The following is a 24,818-nucleotide window of genomic DNA, read 5'->3' as shown; positions in this document are numbered from 1 at the left end:
GTTGCCCATCAAATCCTTCTTAGTTATTTTGATCATAAGGTAGTACGAATTATGCTTTTATTATAAGTTTTATCAAACAACTGTCCCCGTGAACTAAGTTAAGCTGTTAATGAGAAAGAAAGGGGCAGTATCTATGCAAATCCAATACGACTTGAATGTCAAAGACAAAAGCTGTGATTTTTTCAAGATGTACATACACTTGGTGTTGACAGAGAATTGGCTCTTGTCTATTCAACCTTGAGAAGACAAGCCAATCTTCAGGGCACCGTCAGCTAATTCGGGTCGCCAAGTTGAAATCATGTATATTACGGAACATATGAGTAGGAAAGAATCAGGAAGAAAGTGCCCCGATACATTATGAATTGCTAACAACTGGAGTTGTATTGAGTCAGGATCCTGAAGCAGGACGTTTTGAAGCATATCTGGGTGGCTTGCCTCTAGTGGTTTTTGCAAAGGGAATGTTCGTTTGGTTTTATTTGCTTCTTTCCTCCCTCACTAAGTTTCTCTGTAATGGATATACTGGTAATGTATTATGTAATTGGAGACAAATGCAGAGCAACAATGGCTTCTTCCCCTACCTAGTTTAAAATTGCTTTTGAATTTTCTTTCAAACCCCTAAATTAGAGAGAAAAATGTCATTCAATTTTAATTGGGTTAGCTTTGAAAGATGAGACTAAATACAAACGCCTTTCGGCCTTAATCAAGATTTCATTAAGTTTTAGTAAGGATGTATCTCAAGAGATGTGAAAAATGAGAGTCCAAGTGATAGTGTATAGCTTTTTTCTTTTCTTTTTTCTACTTAAAAATACGGCAATTAGAAAGAACAAGCACTGCAAAAGGAAGAGTGTGGTCCCAATATGACAATTAGAAAGGGAACGACTTAATTATGCTAAATCATTAGCAACTAAGTTAGTCTCTCTAAAAATATGGTGAAATTGTACATCATCAAAACAATGACAAATGAATTTAATGTCTCAAATGATCATTCGAACTTGCCAAGAGATCGAATGAGTCCGTAATAAGCAAGTAATTAAGAGTTTGAAATCCCCTTTAACCAAAACATTAAAACATTAGTGGACCCTGCCTTGGAAGCACACAATAGGATTTGAAATTTCATCTCTAATAACAAAAACCTGAAATAGTAGGAAGAATTTATCAGAAAATAAATTATTACTCCTTTTTTTTTTTGTTCAAACAGAAGTTATACTTTAGTGTATAGTCGCCATTATGATTCTGCTACAATGATGAAACAGTGCACAATTTCTTCATCATAATTTCACATTTATGTGTAAATTTTTCAGTTTGATGAAATTAGGTTAAAATTGTACATTTCCTTCAAGTAAGTTGCTCGAAGTTTAAATTTAAATCACAGTTATTTGTTTATTTTTATTTTTAACTACAACTATAGGGATTAGCTTTCGACCAAAAATAAAAGTATTGATGTAGCTAAAAATTGGTAGTTGGTCCCAAAAACAAGGCTAGGGTCGTTGTAATATTCAAAATCAGGTTCGGATAGCTTTCTCACCTTGGCTTCGGAAAGCCGTTGTGAAACCGAACCTTACTCCGAACATACATACTTTGCCACTTTGCTTTGCTTTCCTCTTTGTTTTCCCTTCCTTTCTTCTCTCTCTCTGTTTGCTCAGAAGAACCCAACCTTTTTGCTTCACAGCGACAAAAGAAATAAAATTAGGGTTTTATTCGATCTTTACTCTTCAGCCATTTGATTAGTTTCCCTCCCAGATTTCAAAAAGTACAGCCATTTGTGCTTTTAAAAAAACTCTGCTTTGCGGTCTTTTAATCCTCTGCAATTCACTTGCTTGTTTGTTTAATTTCCCAATTCCCATCTGGGTTCTCCTCAATTGAAGTGCGTTGTCTCCCAGAAATCTCTGTTTTTCATGTTTGGGCCACATTTCTTGAAAACCCAATTGTGATTGTTGAAGTTAAATTAGGGTTTCGAACGTAAGAAGTGAGAGAATGGCCAAGAGATCTTCTTTGGGTGGCATGATGCGGAAGAAGCTAACCGACATCACTAATTTGCAGACTGCGAAAGCTATTAGCCAAGATGAAAAGCCCCCAGAAGATTGTCCTACTGATAAGGACTACATTGACCAGCTCATGAGGGTAAAATCTCACTTGGGTCCTCTTCAATTTTTATTCTTTTCGTATTTTTTGTTAGATTTTCTTAGTGGGTTTTGTGTTGTGAACTTCTGAAACAGGAAAGAATGACTTTGATGAGACTTGTCGCGGAAAGGAAGTATCCTTCTATTGTTCTTCAATTTTTATTTTTCTGTTTGGTTACTGTGATTGTGCCCCGAGAAATTGAAGTATAGGTTGAGATAGAAACGATGACACTCAAAGTTGTTCCCTTTTCTTTGGTATGTCTTGGTTTTGGCATGTTGCTCAATTTTTCTGAGATGGAGAAGGGTTTTCCTTTAATTATATTTAAACAGTAAAATCGTTGAATTAAGTGGAGCTGAGTTGCAGAAACTGCGGATTAGTCTTCAGAAATTGCAGCAACAAAATTTGAATCTTGCTCAATCAAACAGCCGGATGTTAGCGGTGAGTTTTTCACATTAATCTTAGTGCCTAAACACTTTTCTACATTAATCTTAGTGCCTAAGTGTCTCTGGTAATTACTCTCTGTTATTGATTCTACAGGAGCTTAATTTAGGAAGAGAAAAGGTACGCTTGTCAATAACCGAATGTAGGTACTTTGTTTGTGAAGTCCTCACTTCTCATAATATCTTAGACTTCTTTCTTTGTCAATACCAGGTAAAAACACTACAGCATGAACTTCTTTGCAAGGATGCCTTACTTAAAGCGAAGAATTTAGAAATAGAGGTTAGCCCTTATCTAGCATTGTATATAATTAGGAATGCAATCGAAATCTTGACTTTTAAATTCAGTGGAACTAAAACCAATACCAATTTTTTACATTGTGTACACTATATATCTGCTGGAACTGTTACTGCAAGTTTTCCTGCTGTTTACTTATATATTCTTGAGTTTTTATGGATAACTAATGGCAATTTACTTATATAATTGAGCTTTACTTTTATAACTGCTTCTCACTCCTTCTCACTCCTTTTCTTCTCCGGCTTGTTTGTTGGCACTCAAAAATAGCTGCGACTATTACTGATCAGAAATTCTCCCACTTCTGATTCTGAAATATTTATCAAATGCTTAATTTGGTATAATTCATCATGATGGATAGAGTTGATCTCTGTTTCCTGCTTTTTCAATAAGCATTCCCCAAAAGCAGGCTTGGAAACTGTCCCGTGCCTATTTTGGTGTTTCTGCATCTGTTCTATGGATAACTTTATACTGTTGTTTTTTTCTTAAGTAATTGTTTGCTTACTTAATAGAAGCGTTAGTTAAGCCTTGTTGTTCCACTTCTAGCACAAGGCCTTGTCTTCTGGTAACTTCCTGTGCATACTGTTCCTATAAAAATAAATAATAAATAATAAAAAAGAAGAAAAGTAAACTGAAAATAACCAGCAACAATGTTGTAGTATATGCTATACAATGATGAAGTTGAGAAGAGTAAATGCCAGTATTTAGAAGCCACTACACTAACTTCTTCGGCTTCTCTGCATGTATTCTCATCATTCCATGTACACTCCTGAAATCTCCCTTTTTTCTCATAAATGTTGAGCAGCATGGATGAGCAGCAATCAGTGACCTGTTCTGCTTTAGTAAATCTGATTCTGTTGTTATTCTATATGAAGTCATGCCTTGAGTCAGAAGTTTCAATTCAATGATATTTTTGTTTGATTCTTTTATAATATACCCCTCATATTACAGGGAAAAGCAGAGAAATGTCAAAATACTGTGTCTCAGGTATCTAAGGTAACCATTCAGTTATGAATTTGTATGTAGTTAAAGCCCTTACATTTCTATCACTTAACCTCATTTATTTTTCCAGCTCAAGGAAGTAGATGAGGCAGCTTTGCATAAAGCTGATAATGATGGTGAACCATGTAATGACAACAAAAGACGCGTCACAAGAAGTCGATGTAAACTTTGATGATCTAATTTTCTCATTGGAATATTTCTTGCTTTTCCTCTTTCTGTTGCACCAAACATGTTAACATTTGCGCTTGCGAATTCTTGCAGCAATGGGGCCGTCTACTGCATGCCCAAAGGTTGAGAATAAAGAGAAGGTTGAAAATAAAAGGTTAGTTCCCGAGTCCTGCATCAAGTATTTCTGAATAAGGACTAAGATATGGACACTTCAAATGCCATTAGCCTATCTGTACTACAGTCTACATCCCTCTAGATAGTCCCGCATCATGTATTTCAGGATGCACTTTTGCTAGGAATTTTAACCACCCCTAGGACTTTTCTTCAAGCTGCTCCACCTATTGGATCAAGAGTTCCACTAAGTCTCCTCTCTCACCATGTGTCTTTTCCACCTTAAAAGATTATCACATTATGTGTGTCTTAACCGAACTGTCGGCTCTGGTACCACTTATAGAGCAACGAAACAACATGGGATTGTTACTAATCTCGATCCAGCACTGGTATGGTCCCCAACTTAGCCACCGTAGGGTTTTTATCACAAAAAAATGTCGTGTTAGTAGTAGTGGACCACCCAACTTATATACGTTGTAGATTTATCACCCTTCTTTTCTTTTTCTTTTTTTGGTCTGAATTATCACCTTCTTATGTAGGATTATCTCCATATCCATGGCGTCTATCGAGCCACATAACTCCAACACTTTGAGTACTAATTATTATGTTAGTCATCTAATAAGTAATAGCATGATGTTTGTCAAATTGTCATATGTAATATGTGCCAAGTTATTACATACGCTTCCCATTAATGCATGTTTTTCTTTGTTCAGGCGGTGTTTGAGGAGGCAATCTGCTAGGTTTAGGTCCCAGACAGAGAACTTATTTGAGATAGAGGATGTCAAATTTCCAGTCAGTCGCACACCAGACAATCCAATGCATAATAGTGGTCCCACTCCATTGATTTCATCTACCAGTAAAGAAGAGAAAGAAAACTGTGCCCCAAGGAGATCTTCAGTTGGAAGACCACCGCGCAAAGCAGCTGAGAAGGTTCATTCCTACAAAGAAGTTCCTCTCAATGTAAAATTGCGTAGAGCAGAGTGAGCAGAAGAGCAGCATCTGAATTTTGAGAATACCAGTGAGTTGAAAAGAGCTTGTATAATTCAAAAAAATAACAAATATAAAAGTGCTAGACCAATATATCCTCATCTTTATGTATCTTTTAACTTATCAATGGTCTCAGGTTCAAACCCACATGGCATCATGATAGTGTGTGTGAGAAACCCTCCTCCCTCTTGTAGTTTAGACTATCGCTTGTATTCTAAAAAAAATAAACTTGTGGTGTTGTTCATTGTGATGTCGTTATTTTATTCTAATGGGAAAAAAAGCTTTTATTATCATTTATTGGTTTTTGTATAAAAGAAGTGACATCTACTGTTACTATGAAAATTTTATATGAAAATCTTATAATTAATATTAAAAAAATGCACCCAAAATTCTACACCTTTCTTTCATAAAGTAATTGAGCACTCAAAATTCTATTGTATTAAAGTATTGTACAACTTTATTTATACCTGCACACAATTTTTGAAAAAATATTTTACCACACATACATTGCAGGCCAGTTATCAAAACTCGTATTTGAGACCTTCTGACTTGGACTTGGTCGCTCGACTTTTGAGTTTAGATGTGGATTCGATCTAAGCCTCAGGACTTCCATATCAACCAACGTTAAAATAAATTTTTATTTTTTTAAAAAAAAAGTAATGAAGAAAAAAAAAACAAAACAAAAGGCAACTCTACGCAATGAGCATGCAAAAACGCCAAAAATTAAAATTAAGGTATCATAAGAACAGCACCCATCCGTTGGATCCAACGGCAATGGATTGACCAAAAAAAAGGTAAAAGGCAATGGCTTTCTTCGTGGTTTGACCAAATCTTTGACCAAAATTAAAATCAATAAGGAAAACTCTCTCTCCTACGGCTTTCTTTGTTTCCAAGTAACTCTTGGCTTATAAATATACACTCTTGCGCACTTCACTTGAACAAGAACACAGTCTTCCTCCTTTGGGCAAAAGTTAAATCAAGATTGTGTGTGGTTCTTTGCACGGATCAGCAGTGCATATGAACACGTCCAGCGCTGGGAAATCCGATTCTTTGACAACCCTTTTCAGGTTTTCGGGGAATTCGTTACGGTAAATCGGTGTCATTCGACAAGATTGTGTGGTGAAGGTCTTTTCTCTAACTCTCTCTCTCTCATGGCTAATTCCGGCGTGACACAGCTGCTCGGCTTCCGGTTCCGCCCCACGGACCGAGAAATCATCGGCTCCTTTCTCTACAAGATGGTGGTGGAGAAAAGGCCTCTGACCTCGATGCCGCAATACAACAAGGTTATCCACAAGTGCAACCTCTTCGGCAACAAACGAGAACCCTCAGAAATTTGGAGAGATTACGGAGGAGATCAACTTAAGGATCAAGACTTGTACTTCGTTTCGGAGCTCCAGAGAAACGGTTTGCGCATCCAACGCAAGACTGGCCGCGGTACTTGGAGCGAAACCGAAACCTACCAAAATGTTAAGGATGAGGTGGATGAGATTAATGGAAAATCTAATCTTGATGTTATTGGGAGAAAACGGAAATTCCGGTACGAGAACGGGAATACTTCGGAGGACCACGCCGTGTGGCTTTTGGATGAATATAGCCTTTTCAAAAAGGCTTGCAAGAACGGCACAAGTAGTAATTGCTATGATTTTGACGTTGTGATTTGTCGGCTGAGAAGGAAGGGCAATATGGACAAGTCTGGGAAAAAGAGGAAGTGCTCGTCTCAAGATCAATCAAACAAGAAGATGAAAAGAGATCAATCTACAAAGGAGATGAAAACTGAAAATTCATTGGGGCCGCAAATGATGAATGATGAGAAGAATCAGTTGATGATCAATGACAGTACCACTTATGATCAAGAATATTTGATCGACACCAATTATAAAAGCTTCGACATTGATGAAATCTTTGCAGAACTAGACCGTGAACTGCCATTGTTACACTCGCAGCAACTGCCTCAGATTGCTGAAAGCCAAGAAGAGCCTTGTGTTAATCAAATGGACGGACCAGTGGAAGCAGCCACCAGCAATCTGAGTAATTTTGAGTATAATAGCGATGAACTAGCGGGATTAATAGGGCAACATAATATGAATGCATATGATCATGATGATCCGAATTTATTCTTCGAAGTCGATGAACTATTGGCAGAAGATGCAGAGCCCTTGTCAACCTTTGCAGAGCTCGATGATGTTTATAATGTGGTCAGCCAACCATTAGAACAAAACAGCAACTGGTCCGATTCATTTATGGATCAGACTTACAATTCCTTTATGGAGGAAATCATGGCTGATTAAATAGATATATTGTACAAGTGTAACTGGCTGTAAGTTTAGATGTAATTTTTTCATGAACAGGCGAAATGTACATCCTTTATTCTGTAGTAAACTATGTGACAGAGATTAGACTTCCATTTACTTTTCTCCTATGTTCGTTTGGTTTTCTTTGCTTCTTTCCTACCTTTGCTTAGAGGATGGTCTATAAGTTTATTATAAAAGATGATCACTGCAACTTCCATAATTATATCACTTATCATAGCAGAGAATGCCGTAATGAATATTGCTATTTGAACCACATTTACGGATCACTGATATATGAATCTAATTAGTAGATGTTGTGCAAATAGTTTTACTCGTACCTTAATAGCGGACTGAGCCAACCCCCATATCTTTGTTCTAGTACTTGGGGCAGGTCATTGTGGTGAAGTGTCACAAATGGCTCTATTCCTGCATGGTAGCAGACTTAGATGACTAAAATTAGTTTAATTTGGCTACTAACTTACTACTTAGTAAATCGAGTGCTCATGTATGCACAGCTACCTTTGCTTAGAAGATGGTCTATAAGGTTATTATAAAAGATGATCCCTCTTGGATTGACTGAGCCGAGCATCCCATCTGTGAATGGCTCAAGAAGATCATTTCCAATTTAAACTAAGTTGTAAAAAGCCCAGATTAACAACAGAACAAATCAAACAAAAACCAAGATTAAACCATAAACCAAATTAAGATAACACAAAGTGGGCACCGTACCAGGTAGAAAGGAATGCATACCGGAACCAAAGATTGCCATCATGCATTGCTGCTGCTACTTTGAAACTCTTTGATTCAATTCCACAGGCATCACAGTCATCTAAACCAACCTCATGAACAGTTTCCCCAAATACCTTGCAGGAAACGTTGTTTGCAAGCAAGGTTCCATTCAATCAAGATCCGGGATTAATATCCTGCTACTCTCGTATGACACCAATTTCTCAACTGAGATTGATTTTATCACTCTTCAAATTATTCTGCTCTACGGTAGTATCTTTCTGGCAATAGCTTTTGTCATCTTCAGTCTGTAACTGAGGGACACCAGACCAACTTTTAACAGCTGAGTTGCAATCTTTGGTTCTGAAATCTTTGGGCTCAATTACGTCTTTTATCGCAGAGCCACCCTCAACTTGCACTTTCACGTTTAGCTTGGACATGAAATCTCCCACACTATCCAATTTCAAAGAACAGCCTTGTCAATGAAGCTGAAAGTCATTCCTTGACTATGAGTCCAGGTTGTAACTCTCAACCAGTTTTCAGATACTGATGCAGTATTATCCACATTCTGGGACTCCACTATTTCTGCGACATTAGAACTGAAATCTAGCATACCATGTGGTATTAGGGAAAGGGTTCTGGAAATTTCTGATTCACTTCTGCAGGCACCAGTTCCTTCTGGTTCTTTTGAATCAACAAATTGAAGAACATTTTTCTGCTGGGATTCTTCAGGGAAAAAACTGAAACACAATCATTTAAGTGCAATTTATTTTCCTGGAAAACCTGTCCTCCAACATAGCAGGAATTTGGAAGGTCTAGCTGTTCGGGTTTTTCGTTTCCACAATCAGTTATCACCAGTTGACAATTTTCTGGACCTGAACTGCTCAGGTCAACATCATTCGTTTCATCTATTATCCTTCCACCTAAAGCCAGCATTTGTGCATCTTCCACATGTGGGTTCCTACTCTTTGTGTTAAATCTACTACCATCATCTTTTGCTTGGTTTTTAAATCTAGAGTCAGACACAGCATCAGACCTTTTCAAATCAGATGCACTAGAACTTTGGACCTTTGGACTGACATCTGCAACCTTCACAGAACTGTAGCTCTGGATCTCTTCAGAAACTTGACATTCCTTGGTGAAACTACCCGTGTTTTCCCATATCATTTGATCCCCATCAGAAATTTGGGTTGCCTTCACAGGTCATAGGTTTAAACAGATCAGCTTGTGCCCCATGCAGTTCATTGACATTATGATCGCTGCTTGACTGATCATCCTATGATATTAAGACACTACCAGAAGAACTTGCCTCTTCTTTGACTACTTCAACAGTTTCAGGTGAAGCAGTCTCACTTTCTTTCCATGTCAGGTGTTGTTGTCTCATATGCAAGAAAAAAGCGCAGTAAGAACGCTACTAAAACCAGTATTTGAATCCCACCCAGGTGGTAATGATGAGTTTTTCTAATTACCTAAAGTTCATTGTCATTGGGCTCTGGAATTTGAAGCTGAGCAGATATGTTCTGTAGCACAAGTAGAAGAATATGAAGAAGGCCAGATTCATTGCCTAACTCAACTCTAGCTATAGTTATCACAATAAATGGAAAATGAATATATTACCCAAAGAACTATGCACCATTAAATTTTCTAATGCTAACAAGTTCAGTCATCAAAGTTGAAGTGCATGTTCTCTATAAATTTGACTGTTTATGAATTTCTACTCCCGCTCAAGATACGATAACAGAAATGATAAATAAATGCCGCACTGACCTGATTTGCTGTTAGCAGCACTCTCCTACTAGAATTTGATCCCCGGGCACCAACTACACATGTGCAAGCATGGCTGCTGGGTTCTCCAACATACTTAACATACATAAATACATTTACAATTGCAAACATGCTTGCAGGCTCCGATTGCATTTGCAACAATGGTTAAACATCTTTCTCAAAAGCTTGATTCCCTTTTCCATGATTAAACAACTATAGCTTTGATAAGTGACTGATAGGACTGCTCCCAACAATTTTTATTAAGCACAACGCAGCACACGCACAAACGCAATCCAATAACACAATCTTGACAGCTAAACTATATGAGCTGCAACTGCTTGTTTTCAAATCTTATGAAAAATCAGATGTTAGGTACAACTAACGTATTCATCCATGGATTCTCGATCCCCATTCACTTAAATTAGGCGGCCACTTAAATATGATATTCTATCATGGGTCAAATATACATATATATGCCAAAAGCTTATTAAAAATACATAAATTTAAAAAAATTTAAAAAAAACAGATGATTTGATAAACCTTTTCTTGAGCCAATTTCGGCAGGTTAGGAACTTCCTCCACCAATCAAGCTTTGGTCCGTCCAATCTCCACATTCGTTGCAACCGCCACAACCCGATTACTCACCCATCTCGGCTTTCTGCACATTTCAGCACACAATCAAACACCAGGCACTGAAATCTTTCCGTTTCCCCTGTCTCTCCGTTGCTACATTTTCTCGGCAACCAAACAGAAACAATGGAAAGAAGATCAGACGAGATTCAAACAAACCTGAAGAGCAGCTTAAATTTTTCCGTTGACGCCAACGTAGCGACGAGCGAAGGCATCGTCGCCGTAAGGGTTGAGGTCGGGCTGCTTCTCCAAGTCGTACTTGTCGTATTTCTCGTTTCCTCACAGAATTAAAAGAAAATATCCCGGCTTTAGAGAGAGAGTCTCTCTCGTCTCGTTCAGGCATTGCGTCTCTCTCGCTCTCTCCTCTCTGTGCCCTGTGAATTTTCCATGCTTTTTCATTTTTGGAGAAGGAAGGACACGAAAGGGCGACTTCATTCAGAGTCTTTTTGGCGGGTACACATCCAATCCGTTTTTACGTTTTTCTGTGGTTTTGCCCCTAAATTATTTGCATATTGTCAATTTAACTACTTAACAATTTTTTGGGTAAATTAAAGATTTCAATTGTTTAAAAATCGTCAATTAAGGGTCTACCGCCAAATTTTTTAAATTCTATCCAAATTAACGGTAAACTCGTAATTTTAAGAAATATAAAATAAAAACCTCACCAACCTAAAATTAAACATTTAACTTTTTATTTTATTTTAAATTAATTAAAATATTAAAAAATCAACTGAAAAATAAAGTAACAACAAAACCTGTCATCTCTCTCTCAAATTTAAGAGCTTCTAGAGGTCCCTATTTTAGGAGATGAATATGGAGCATGGTTGGATTTGCATTTTTTCAATTCCTTCCTAAAATTTGTCTAAAGAGGTGGTTTAGAGAGCCCATTGCAAATGCTCTCCAATCAAACAATTGAGTTTTGCGTTTGCGACACCTGTTTCAATTGGGGGGTCCTACTAACTCGATGTTTGAGGGAAGCGTTCACATCTCACTTGACCAGGCTTAGCTCAAAAAGTCAGTCACTTTAATGACCTGCTTAGTTACAAGCCCACTTTACTAGTCTGGGTGATTTAATTAGAATATAGAGCTTTTGAACTCCATTCCCTTGCAAAAGTAACTATATAAATTCAACTTTATAAATTTTGGGAGATTTCCCTTTGCAAAAGTAACTATATAAAGTCGGCTTTATAAATTTTGGGAGATTCTCCAATTAAGTTTTTTATGTTAAGGATTGATTACATACTTATAATCTTAGTCGTTGCATTGCATTCAATTAAATGTATTGGTAATCACTTAGATGCAATCCAACAGTCGAAATTAGAAGTACGTAACGAATCCTTAAACAAAGTTTTGTAGGTATGTTAAGTGAATTTGTGGGTACAAATATAAATCTCAAACGAAAACTGCGGATCAAAATATACCGGAGCCGCAATTGCTCTGCTTCTAATTTTGTTTCTAGACAACAGCACAAAAGAGGACTGCAGAGAGCAGAGAGCAGAGAGCAGAGAAGGAGCAAAATAGAGAAAACGAGGTACAAGAAGCTATTTGGAAGCCAAAACCTAAGACAACAGCTTGTATTGTCTACACTCACCTTCACGCCCATTCAAATTCACGAAATACGAAACAACGAGCCATGGCCCGGTCTCCGCAAGTACGAGGTCTCCCTCCTCAAGTTGCTCGCTTTGGTCTGCCATGGTTGTTCTTTCGAAATCAACGACACTGGTACGCAGTTACCCTCCCCAAACACTAATTTTTTTTCATACCTATATATATATAGTTCTGAGTTGTGTTTTTGTTCTGTGTGTTTGGGTAGGCAATGGATTGAAGTTCAAGCCAGGGATGGTGATGGTTGGGTCGAAACTGGAAGACGACTGTGGTGTTAAGCGGTCTATTGGGTATTTCTTGGAACCCTTGATTTTGCTTGGCCTCTTTGCCTAGAAACCCATTACCATTACGCTTAAAGGTAGCTACCTTTTTCACTGCTAATTCTGAACCGTGTTGCTTAAACGTTGCTATGACTTTGAAAACTGCATAATTGTAACTAGTTCTAAATTTTGGCACTTGGTAATGACAGAGTTTTGGTAATATTAAGAATTCAGTTTGTTTGTTTTTTTAGCAATCAGTTTGTTTGAACACTTACAATTTTACAATGTAAATGGGATTTTAACAATCGGTTCTGGCTAACTAATTTCTTGAACACTTACAATTTTACAAACCCAACTATTTAGTTCTAGCATAGATGTATTTTTATTTTTATTTTTATTTTTTATTTTTAAGGTGCGTTTGAGTTCATATTGCTTTGGGTCTAAGTGAAGAACAGGAGTTTGACAATGTCTTCTTGCTTTAAGATCATGGTTCTTTTATATAACCATAAACACTCTTCCAACAGCACAAATTTTCAATTATTTACCTATTTATTTTCTAGTCAACACGGTCAACAGGGGGAAGTCACTTGCATTTTGTTCTTTCAGGACTTACAAATGATTCCAAGGACCCATCTATTGATACCTTCCGGTCTACTACCTTTCCCATTTTAAAACGCTTTGGAGTTCCCTCAGAAGGATTGGAGCTGGAAATAAAGAGTCATGGATGCGCTCCTAAAGGTGGTGGTGAAGTCGTTGTGGCAATCCCAGTTGTTCAAAGTCTGACTCTGAGTTTTTGAGACTTATGGGATAGTCTTTTTTTCTTCATTTTGTTGGGTTTTGTTTTATATGCTTTGCTCTACAGGGAGTAACCTGGACTGATGAGGGGTTGGTTAAGAGGATTAGAGGTGTTACATTCTCAACGAGAGTGTCCGTGCACTTTGAAAATACAATGGTACATGCAGCTCGCAGTCTTTCATCCCTTCCTTCCAGATGTTCACATATTTACTGACCATAGAGTTGGCCCACAAGCTGGAGAGTATGTTTTCCATCCGGATATTTTTATATTTCTCTAATGTCAGGATGTATTTGATGGAATTGTGAATGTTTTTTTTGAGGTTTATGCTATTTATGTACACTTCCACTCATATAGACAACAGTGACTTTATGGCAGGTCACATGGTTATGGAATGTCAATAGTTGTGGAAACAACCTCTGGCTGCTATATCTCTGCTTATACAACTATTTCTCATGCACGAAGGGAACAAATATCTGAAGTTGACTCTGAGAAGAAAGAGCTGGTGCCTCCAAAGGATGTTGGTTTGAAAATTGCTTCTGTTCTGCTTGGGAAGATTGGGCAGGGCGGAGTGGTAGATTCAAATCTCCAGGTTAGTTATTTTACGTATTGTGCTCCTTCCCTACTGACTTAATTCTCGTACTTTCTCATTTTTATTGATTTTAGAACCTTCACACCATAGGACAGTAATTAGGGAAGTGTGCACTAAAACAGGAAAATGATTTCAAGAAATGGATGAAATGAAGGAAAAAGTTGTCCTAGATGGAAGATTTGGCAAAATTTTAGTCTAAGGAAGACCCCTGAAATCCTTTATGATTTTATTAAGGCATGTGCTAGATATACTTTTTCTATTTCAGTAATCACTCCCATTTGTCAAATGAAGATAACAACAATAAGGAGTTATTGTTAACCTAAAATGATTAATGATCATTGTTCATTGATGAGGACATTTTTGTCAAACCCATTAGGGTTTACAAACGAAAGAGATGGAAGAGGGAATTATTAATTAGTTTCCTAATTTATTTGTTAGTTCCTAGGTTCTCTAAGTTTTCCAGATTTCATTAGGATTTTTAGTTTTTCTAGGATTTCTAAGTTTCCTATTTTATTTGGATTAGGATTTCTTTCCTAGAATAAGTTTAAATTTCCTTTTCACTCTAGGGTTAGATTATTATAAATACCCCGTCTATGTAATTCATTATGGAGTTGAGTTGTTGAGATATAAAGAAAAGCTTATTTTCCAAGGATTGGAGACTACTTGGTGTGAAGCCAAAGCCCTGGAGTGATTCCAGACCTATCCCTTTTGTTCTATTTTTTGTTTTCCATTGTTTTCGCTTCCGCTAAACTACCTAAATACTCAATTCACCCGTGTCCTACATCATTCATGGTCTATGTCTTTCCTCTTGCTATCTATGAAAAAAAGTATAGGATTGAAAATATTAAAATTGACACTTGTTACTCCAGCCAAACGGATGCAACAACATCTTAAACAACAAACAAGAACCTTGAGAAAGCAATATCCAAATGAAAAAGATTTTGAAATCCTAGCCAAAATCTTCTGAATCTGTCAAATGAGGACATAGAAGAGATGCTGCTGTGAGGATACCAGCCAAATTTTTTTCCATAGTAACAATCAAACATAACCACTAAAATATGAATTGTCTTTTATTGTTTATTCCACGCAGGGCGATTTGGCACACCACACTTTCTAAGAAATGAATTATGATTGCTGTAAAAATGAAATGTTAGAGTAGAATATATTATTTAAATATGGGTGCCTCTCACCTCCCCCCTTTTTATGATTTATGTTTATGTTCTGCTAGTGAGTTTGCTGCCATCTGGGTTTGTAGGGTTTGTTGTTTCTTCTTTGTGCATTATGTACCCAAGATGTTTCAAAAGATCAGGTCGGAAAGCTCTCTCCTTATGGGATAGATACACTCAGAAACATTAATGATTTTCTCAGAGTTAAATTTGACATTACGCCATGCACCTCCACAAGTACTGTTATTCTCAAGTGTGTGGGCTGTGGTTTGAGGAACCTATCTAGAAAGATTTCGTGATAGTCACAATACAAGGTATATGATTTTCTATATATCAAGCAGTATGTTTCATTATGCTAAAGTATTGTCAAAAGGCCTCCCATGCATCAATCGTGGAAGATTGCAACTTCATGTATTTGTACATCTTTTGCCATGTAACCCTGAAGCAATCACATAAACTCCAGTTAAGAAGTAGGAGTTGCAATTTTTAACACATTAGTTCAGATTTTGTCGAATATATATAGAGGTTAATGTACACATTAGTAACACATAATCAACATACACATGCTTTCTTGGGTGCCTATTTAGAGGTTAATGTTGAGATGTGTATTGATTTTTCATGTTTGGAAAATGTTTGGATTTAGAGGCTTAAAATGGTTGGCGAGGTGTCATGTGTACGGTGGTACTTCAAGTGTTGAAGGAGAAAAAACATCGACTAGGAAGTCGAAGAGGATAACTATACATAGAGGGGCAGTTTATTCGCACTCCTGTAAACTGTTTTGACATTTCCACTGGAGTGTGAACAGAACTCCCCTTATCCATGACAGTAAGGAGCTATCAACATATTGGTGGACCATATATTCAAAATACCTCCTTGTTTGGAAAGGAAGAATTCAGTTTCAAGCCTCTCATGGAGTCTTCGATGATAACGGTTTAGACTCGAGGACAAGTCTTTTCCAACCAGGGGAGTTTGATGCAAGAGCATCTACATAGCTCTCTAAGATTAGTTAGGCCCGTAAGTCAATTGGGCTAGGGTTCTAGTTCCTTTAAATTAGTAGTTACTTATTTTGTTTTCCTATTCTTACTAGGTTTTGTTTTAATTCCCTGTTTAGATTTTTAGATAGTCCTGCATCATGTATTTCACAATGCGCTTTTGCTGGATTTAATGTTTGATATACTTTTGTGTTTAGCAACATACCAACTTGAGACCACTAAATCTCGATCTGTCACTGATAATTCCTCAACTTAGCTGCCTAGGTCTAACACAGTGTTAGTTCAAGCCTTGGCGGATGTATCGAGCCACATAACCCCAACAATCTCCACACATGCTGCTCACCCTCCATGGCATTCGTGGACCAATCAGCCAATGACGTGCATTGATCCTTGCAACTCTACCTCCTAACCATAATTTTTTCATGAGCTTGCACCACGTAGCTAGGGATTTTAACCACCCCTAGGACTTATTCAAGCTGCTCCACCTATTGGATCAAGAGATCCACTAAGTCTCCTCTTTCACCATGTGTCTTTTCAACCTTAAAAGATTATCACATTATGTGTGTCTTAGTCGAACTGTCAGTTCTGGTACCACTTATAAAGCAACGAAAAAATATGGGATTGGTACTAATCTCGATCCAGCACTGGTATGGTCCCCAACTTAGCCACCTTGGGCCAACTTAGGCATAGGGTTTTATCACAAAAGAATATCGTTTTAGTAGTAGCGGATCAACCAACTTATATATATATAGTCCCCTTCTATTGAGGGATCCCTCAAATAAGGGACACCCTTTAGGGTACCCTACAAAAAAAATTTCAACGATCCAAACCATCTATTTTTTAAGTTTATATTCATAGATCATCCTTGCAAAGAATTAGACAAATCAGAAACTGTTTCGACATCCAATTGTGTCCTACAAAATCAATTAACATTGTGCTTCAAGAAAGTACTAAAATTTCCAAAACTCAATTGAGTGGTCAAATGATATTGGATTCAAGTGATTTTTTGTAGAGATGATCTTTGAATGATTATTTAAAAAATAGACGATTTGGATTAGTGGAATACAATGCGGAGTGGGCCTTACAAGGGTGTTCCTCAAATCAGCTTATTCGAGGGATCCCTCAATGTAAGTATATATATATATATATATATATATGTTGAAGATTGTGTTATCACCCTTCTTTTCTTTTTCTTTTTTTGGTACGAATTATCACCTTGCTTATGTAGGATTATCTCCATATCCATGGCTTCTATTGAGCCACATAACTCCAAGACTTTGAGTATTTAATTATTATGTCAGTCATCTAACAAGTAATAGCATGATGTTTCCCCATATCTGATAACTGTAATTTATGTGCCAAGTTATTGCATACGCTTCCCATTAATGCATGTTTTTCTTTGTTCAGGCAGTGTTTGAGGAGGCAATCTGCTAGGTTTAGGTCGCAGACAGAGAACTTATTTGAGATAGAGGATGTCAAATTTCCAGTCAGTCGAACACCAGACAATCCAATGCATAATAGTGGCCCCACTCCATTGATTTCATCTACTAGTAAAGAAGAGAAAGAAGATTAATGTGCCCCAAGGCGATCTTCAGTCGGAAGACCACCGCGCAGAGCAGCTGAGAAGGTTCAGTCCTACTAAGAAGTTCCTCTCAATGTAAAATTGCGTAGAGCAGAGTGAGCATAAGGGAAGCACCTGAATTTTGAGAATACCAGTGAGTTTGAAAAGAGCTTGTATAATTCCATAAATAAATAAAAAAGGAACAGACATAAAAGAGCTTGTAGAACTAGAACAGTTATATCCACATATGTTTATGTTTCTTTTAACTTGTGATGTCGTTATTTTATGCCGATGGTGATTTATCTGATATGTTGTTGTAAGCAGAGTCCAATTTTCTTGTTACCAAATCCCCTACGCCTCTTGTTTCCTCTTTACTTTCGTGACGTGGGGCAAACAACTTAACACTACCTTAATTCTATTAACTCACTTCAACCCTTTTTTTATAATTAAAATGTATTAAAATACAATAAAACAATTTGCACGCCTCTTCATCTTCAACCCCTACATCTTCTCTGCCCCTGCATTTGGTTCAATCATCTAAAATTTACCTAAAGTGAGGATCTTTTTGTTGAATTTCAATACTTGATGACGGCGTAACTTCAACTACAAAAGCAAGACATCCTCTACATCTCCATGCTGATATCTTTGAAAAATAAGTCGAGCCCACTTCAAAAAATAATTTCCTCCACCGTTTACAAAATTTTAGTACCAATAAGATTCAATCATATTCAACAACATGCTAAGAATTCCATTGTGAGCACGCCAAAAGAGTTTTGCACAATGGAGAAGCAGCCGGCATAGAAGATGCAGGGGCTGAAGATCAAGAGGCGTGCAAACGTGTTTTATTGAATTTTAATATATTTTAATTTTAAAAAAAAGGGCTGAAGAGAGATAACAGAGTTAAATTAGTGTCAAGTTGTTTGCCACATGTCACAAAACGAAAGAGGAAACAGGGGGCGCAGGGAATTTGGTTACAGAAAAATTGGACTTGTAAGCAACACTAGCATATTTTCAGAATCAAGTGGTTTCTTTTGCTTTATATTCAAACCGACTTGAAGTCTTGTTCGCTTGAACTTTGTCTATGTCAAATTACAGCTATTCATTGCCAACATGCAAATACTGAGACTTTGATCCATAATTTTTATCAAATTTGCTCACCAAATGATATTCTAGTGCAAATTTCAGGATTTCGCTTGCTAGAAATAAATGAAGTCTAAAGCGGCATAAAAACAACTGAGCGTGTAAGTTTTTTATTTTCACATATTTTTATATGAAAATCTTATAATTATAATATGATATTGTTTTTATAACGCGTGAACGACTGTTCTTAACACAGCTCATTTTTCGAATTGACCCTTGCGTAACGTAACCAATATATGTGATGGAGAAGTGTATCTTGGATCAGATTTCACCTGCAATATAAAAAGAGGTCAGATTTTAAAAGGCCTCGTGAGCATTTTAAGCTATGGACATGATCTATGGAGTATGTTATGTATGTATGGACATGCATGGGCTCCACAAATCCCAATGCACAAACAGACATCTTTTCTCCCTGAGAATTTAGAAACCATATTGGGCCACGTGGCACAATCCAAGTAAACTCTAACTGCGAATCGGAGCGGGCTCTCCTTCACATGCAAGTAAAAGAGCAAGAGAAGAAGACAAACGGGCCGTCATATTATCAGATTTCGAGACCTCAAAAACGCGTTTAGATCACGGACTGTTTAGATAGATATTTGCAAATTTATTTTATTTTATTTTAAAAAAATTGCACCCAAAATTCTACACCTTTCTTTCATAAAGTAATTGAGCACTCAAAATTCTTATTGTATTAAAAGTATTTCCAAGTCGTACAACTTTATGTATACCTGCACACAATACTTTTGAAAAATATTTGACTATATTGAGCATATCTTTTCTATTTTCTTATGAGATAGTCTCATATACTATCATATCATGGAGTTTTGATTTGTTATGCAACATGCAATTTGGTAACTTTCAAATGATGAATAATTATCGATTAACAGTTTAATAACATGACATGTTAGACTGTTCAACTTATTACGAAGCGTTCGTTGCATGTACAATCAGTAGAGACCAAGACGTGACTACAGTGTGCTCCAACGCACCTCAAATTAGAAAAAAATTCCAAAGAACCAATCTTAGTCCTAACCCATTCTTGTCACAACACATTCCTTCCTATACGGCTCAGCTCACCCTAATGTTAGTGGTTGAGTTCGTCATCATATAGAGTAGCTTTTGATTGATCGATAGGGTAGAGCAATAAAAACATTAGTTGGATTGATTGGTAGGAGGTTTTCTGCTTTTTTTTTCAATAAATTACCCTATTTCAAACTAGATAAGCCAAATGAAAAGAAGGAATATAGTCACTTAACCCTAAATTTGGAGCTGTAAATCCCTAGAATTTTGGTGACAAGCTTTAACCTGGGACTAAAATAAAGGCACCCCAGGCCTATATTAGCAAATAAACAATAAAGTCTATGATGTAAATTAATTAATTAAATTAATGTCACACACACATAATAATAATAATAATAATAATAATAATATAATATGAACTTAGTTTAAGCCTTTAACTTTTTGTATAACGACCGCTTGGGATTCCCAAGATCTGCAGAAAAAAAAACATGATATGATTTGAGATGGAATTGACGACCCACCTAAAGACTAAAAGAAGGATACCTATGACCCATATTTTAATCTTTAAATTTTCTTTGTGTTGATGGGACCCACACGCTTAAACAAAGTTGGCATCCATAATTTTCTAGGGTTTCATTCCGACAGGTATTAGCCGTTAGGACCCCACAACTTGTGACTTAAGGCCCCAATGACTTTGTGTTAGTGATGTATCCAATTGATTCAAACTAAATCAAGGCAATTCGAGCTTAATTTTACTTGATGTAACCCCCTTATTATAATATGAAAATCCTGTGCTTACGTTTAGTGTATCAAATTGATTTGATTTGAACTCCGATTCATATAAGTTTTTCTGTTTTTTCACCGGACTAGACCCCGTTGGTAAATTCGAATAAGTTCAAGTTAGCAAATTTAACAAGAAAACCGAACCAATAATTAATTAAGATTGTGTACTAGAGGCTTCCTAAGCAGTCAATTTCTTGTGATATAAGGATGAATGTAGAAAATTCTTTTTTGGTACGAATGACTGTTGTTAGTTAACAAGGTATATGTTTGTAGTATCCTTATTTTGCCTTTTACCAAACACAAAATTCCCTCAACTGCCTTCAAAAGAAATTCGTTAGTTCTTTATGAAGCTTTAGAATCACTTTGATGCAATTTGCCTGCAATATATCCAATCCAAACACAACTTTTAAAAGAGACAACCTTAAATTACCTTCTTTATATAAACCTAGTTGTGTGCCTGTTAATATATAAATTTATCTTCTTATCCATTGTAAAATTATTATTAACCTTTCAATAATGAACTCAGTTTTGGTCCAAAATGGTAGCTTAAATTTGTAACCTGAATGGATGGGAAGCTCCACTACATGCCTTTTTGGTTTGGAAATTGCAAGCATAGTGCTCACCCTGTAGGCTTATCAGGGGTTCAAACTCATTAGCAGAGCCACTACAAAATTAACACTAGAATTGTGCTCTCCATGTTGCCAACCAGATCATACCCTTTGGATCAAGCCATTTGCTTGTTTGATTTACAAGGCATTGCAAGTAAGATAATGTGGGGCCCCAGTGTAAAATCTGGAAGATGGGTCCTACCAAATATTTTGTGTTGGAGCTGGTGCTCATGCTCTAGTACAGTATATTGAAGAATAAAAAAATAATATGTATTAATATATTGGTGGATTTATCTTAGTATAATGCATGTTTATGTTGGTAAAAGTAATATTGTAATGATATTTCCTGTCTCCTCTTTTTGTCTGTGAGGAAGACTTTCCTTAAAGATTTCTGCATTCTGCTGCAGCAGCGAGCAACTAGATTGGGAGTCTCAATTCGCAAGCTACTACGGCTATGGGAATATATATTCGGTCCTGATACTATATTCCTTAATTGGCATAATTAAATTAATTATTGGTATTATGACATCTTTATCATTGTTATTATTATTTCATAACATGCCTGCGTGAGAGACAGAGAAAAACAACACTCAAGTTTGTGGCTTTGACACCCTTTCTTTACTTATCTTTTATGTGTTTTTTTTTTTTTTTTTTTTTGAAAATATATTTTATGTGGTTTAGGGGGAAAAGAATTATGCTTTGGCTCCTCGACATAACTCATTAATTGTAATGTACATATAGAGACATGATTAGTTGCCAAAGCATGAAGCTCCCCACCCATTCTTGTTCGTTACCCGTTATCCGTTTAGGTTTGTGTTTAAGATTATATGTGTTATTGTGCTTTATATGTACGAAACTACAAGTTTCAATCATTTTATTAACGAGAAAATTTAAACAAAATATTTATCTGAGGCCGTTTATACAATAAGGTTCCTGTAATCCACGAAGACGAGAATGACAATGACAAATTCAGCAGCAACGTGTCCTCTTGCCATCTATTCATGTCACACATATAACAAGTCCATCAAAATCTTGGGGAGCAATAGTATCATAATTATGTGTATACCCTACTACCCTCACCTCACCTTTCTTCAAGTTGTGAAAGAGTGGAAAAGTTGGAAGGTGTCCATGGTCTTTTAGTTGGTCTGTCTGATGCTTAAGTTTGCAGCTTCCTAGGGCATCGTACAATATATATGCAGCCAAAGATAATCGCACCACAGATGGGACATAAAGGTTCGGCGCCCCATCTTAGATATTCTTTTTTGAAAATTTGGGTTATTATCATGGAATTTTCCCTCTTCCCTTTATCGATATTTAAAAACTAATATTTTCTTGAACTTCTTGTATATAAAATTAATCAAATCAATACTCTAATCCCACAAAAACATAATCAACATATCATAATTTATGATGATGACTTCAGTGCTCCAGGCCGTACACGTGTATGTATAATAGACTTGTGTATTGAAAAAATAATTTTTAAGCAAGAGAGAGTCTTGAGTTAGTCAAATGGAAGCCTCCCTCCTTTCTTCCAAGGAGGACTTTAAATTATAATCGTGCAGAAGGGTTTCTTTCTTTCTTCACCTTTCTTTGGGCAAATGCCAAATATTGGTGGGAAAGTTTGGTTACCAGCTCCTTTTTCTGACCAATGAGACTGTATGAAAGCAGCTCACTTGACTATATATCTATACACCCATATAGGAGACAGTGAGATATACGTTAGGAAAATGTATGAGAAAAATATAGGGGTTCTTCGATCTAAGTCCAAAATTTCTAGCCGTCATTGGGTTTAGTCGACACCTTTTTTGCTGTAGATTTGGGTTCATTGATTTTTATTAATTTTTTCATGTGTCAATTTTACCCTTTGGGGTAAATAAAGAAAGAATATTAATTGAAAATCCAAATTAATGTATCGATTCTTTCCTTCTAAATAGATTTTATATTTTAAATTTTGAATCCTTCTATTGCCGCCATGACATAAAAGAAGTTCATATAAAACAATGAAAGTAGGAGAATTATTAATGATATCTTCCCAAAAAATATCTGACTACTAGGTAAATATGATATAATATACCTAATTATTAAGTAAATATAAGATAATGTACCCAAATACTAGGCAAATATAAGATAATATACCTAAATACTAGGTAAATATAAAATAATGTACCTAATTACTAGGTAAATATAACATAATGTACCTAACACATAAGTAGTATACTTTACTATACCTGATAAACATGTAGATTTTAGATAAATGTGTGGATTTGAGTGATACAACCAATAATTGTAAAACGCCACGACAAAAACATGGGAAAAATAGGAAAAAGTGGAAGATAATTAACTATCAAGAAACAAAGGAATCGAAAATGATATGGGGGGAAACGCAAAACCCACTTGTGTTAATGGTTAATTGCATCTTAATTAAAGATATTAGGTGGGAATGAACTTTACAGCAACAAAAACGTGAAGAAAAAAAAGTGAGCTAAACAAAATCAAAAGTAAAACAATGAGGAATTGTATTATCAAAGAAGAAAACAAACAAACAAAATCAGTGAATAACAAAAGTTGTGGCAAAGAGTAAAAGAATATTTATGTACCTTGTGTACAGGTTGCCATAGTGCAAGAATACAAAGCCACAGTAGAGAAAAAGCCAACGTTCATATAGGAGCATGACTGAAATATAATAGCTATTTCAAAAATTATAGGAGACGAGATTTGTAGCAGTATTTTCCGATTATATCATTTTGACAATATCATAATTATTATGACAAAAATTAATTTCTTACCTTATTTAATTTTTAGGGGCATGATGGGAATAACAAAGTAATTTAAAAATGAAAAAAAATATATGTAAATATCAAAAAAAGAAAAAAAAAAAAGAAAAAAGAATGTAGTCATACATGGCACAAAAGTCAAAGAACTTATATCAACAACAACAAATACGACGATTGCATCCAACTTCTGTTTTCGATTTTGGACTTATACCGAATTTTCTATAAAAAAATTGTATGTATGTATGTTTTAGGCCTCTAGGGTTTCACTATGCTTGTCAAGAAATGCACATGCTTTGATTGCTTGGCAGAGCCTTCAAGTCAAAGATGTTCATCAAACCATGATTCCTAGTTATCACATAATTGGGTTTGTCAAACAAGACATGCTATTTCTCCTTCTTAATTCCTTTTTCTTTTTTGGACATTGGACGTATATGCTCTTTTCTTCCTAGCTAGCTAGCTAGAAAGACTAATAAAACTTTCTTATAATATTCGCTACGATTTTTTTTTCCTTGTCCAAGAGTTTTCAGAACTGAGGATGAATCCAGTAAGCAAACAGGTCGATTTCAGAAATAATTAGACACGGTTATATTGATATGGATTGACTAAGTACAGTCTCATAACTGGTTACACGATCTTAAAAATAAGCATTTGATCATACTATAATTGACCAACAATTCACCTATTAAGTTGGAGAGCAGGAATATTACTGTTTCAAAAGACAGAAAAAGAATTCCAAATAGTATTCCATGGACAAAAGAAAAGATGCAGATGAGGCATGAGACGACCGCAAGCAATGAGTTCAATTTTGAAACAAATATGAAAACAAAAATTCTCTCTAATTTCCAAGTAAAAGTTAAAGAATCTTACCTAATATCAGCTTTTAAATTACTTCAATATGACTTCATATTAAAATATTAATAAAACCATATTTTAATCAGAGGAATAGTCAGTTTCTAGATTCTTTATGTTGATACTGCTCAGACAAAACCTCT

General features: G+C 36.0%; 1 protein-coding gene, 1 long non-coding RNA gene and 1 pseudogene across 4 annotated transcripts; 2 read left to right on the top strand and 1 right to left on the bottom strand.

Annotated features, from left to right (window-relative positions):
• Positions 1-1,571: 1,571 nt before the first annotated feature.
• On the top strand, positions 1,572-5,414 carry LOC110755258 (uncharacterized). 2 transcript variants are annotated; one of them, XM_021956434.2, is made up of 9 exons: positions 1,572-2,121; positions 2,217-2,254; positions 2,451-2,559; positions 2,659-2,682; positions 2,773-2,841; positions 3,805-3,840; positions 3,926-4,016; positions 4,117-4,177; positions 4,848-5,414. In XM_021956434.2, exons 1-9 carry the CDS (start codon positions 1,975-1,977, stop codon positions 5,116-5,118), a joined length of 846 nt encoding a protein of 281 aa, XP_021812126.1. In that variant the 5' UTR covers positions 1,572-1,974; the 3' UTR covers positions 5,119-5,414. The 2 variants fall into 2 exon arrangements, with proteins under 2 accessions (XP_021812126.1, XP_021812125.1); XM_021956433.2 differs by having other exon boundaries at positions 1,575-2,121; positions 3,805-3,849.
• Positions 5,415-8,155: 2,741 nt separating this feature from the next.
• On the bottom strand, positions 8,156-10,977 carry LOC148294022 (uncharacterized). The gene is made up of 3 exons (XR_015836444.1): positions 10,692-10,977; positions 9,906-10,560; positions 8,156-9,658 (listed from the first exon to the last, which is right to left on the bottom strand). It is a non-coding gene; the product is annotated as an uncharacterized LOC148294022 (long non-coding RNA).
• A 913-nt stretch (positions 10,978-11,890) lies between these two features.
• LOC110755336 (putative RNA 3'-terminal phosphate cyclase-like protein) lies at positions 11,891-17,824 on the top strand (annotated as a pseudogene). The gene is made up of 7 exons (XR_015836485.1): positions 11,891-12,254; positions 12,346-12,495; positions 13,004-13,186; positions 13,264-13,433; positions 13,569-13,782; positions 15,038-15,262; positions 17,348-17,824. The product of XR_015836485.1 is annotated as a putative RNA 3'-terminal phosphate cyclase-like protein (transcript).
• The last annotated feature ends 6,994 nt before the right edge of the window (positions 17,825-24,818 follow it).

This window comes from Prunus avium, chromosome 6 (assembly GCF_965620075.1).
Source record: "Prunus avium chromosome 6, drPruAviu1.hap1.1, whole genome shotgun sequence".
Classification (NCBI taxonomy): Eukaryota; Viridiplantae; Streptophyta; class Magnoliopsida; order Rosales; family Rosaceae; genus Prunus; species Prunus avium.
The sequence above is the reverse complement of the archived record's forward strand: the minus strand, read 5'-3'. Positions and strand labels throughout refer to the sequence as shown.

What these genes read in the sequence shown, in the direction of transcription:
- LOC110755258 (XM_021956433.2), top strand. Translation starts at nt 1,975, where the DNA reads ATGGCCAAGAGATCTTCTTTGGGTGGCATGATGCGGAAGAAGCTAACC. An exon ending in CAAACAGCCGGATGTTAGCG is followed by an intron (nt 2,560 to 2,658) that starts GTGAGTTTTTCA and finishes TTGATTCTACAG; the next exon opens with GAGCTTAATTTAGGAAGAGA. An exon ending in CGAAGAATTTAGAAATAGAG is followed by an intron (nt 2,842 to 3,804) that starts GTTAGCCCTTAT and finishes CTCATATTACAG; the next exon opens with GGAAAAGCAGAGAAATGTCA.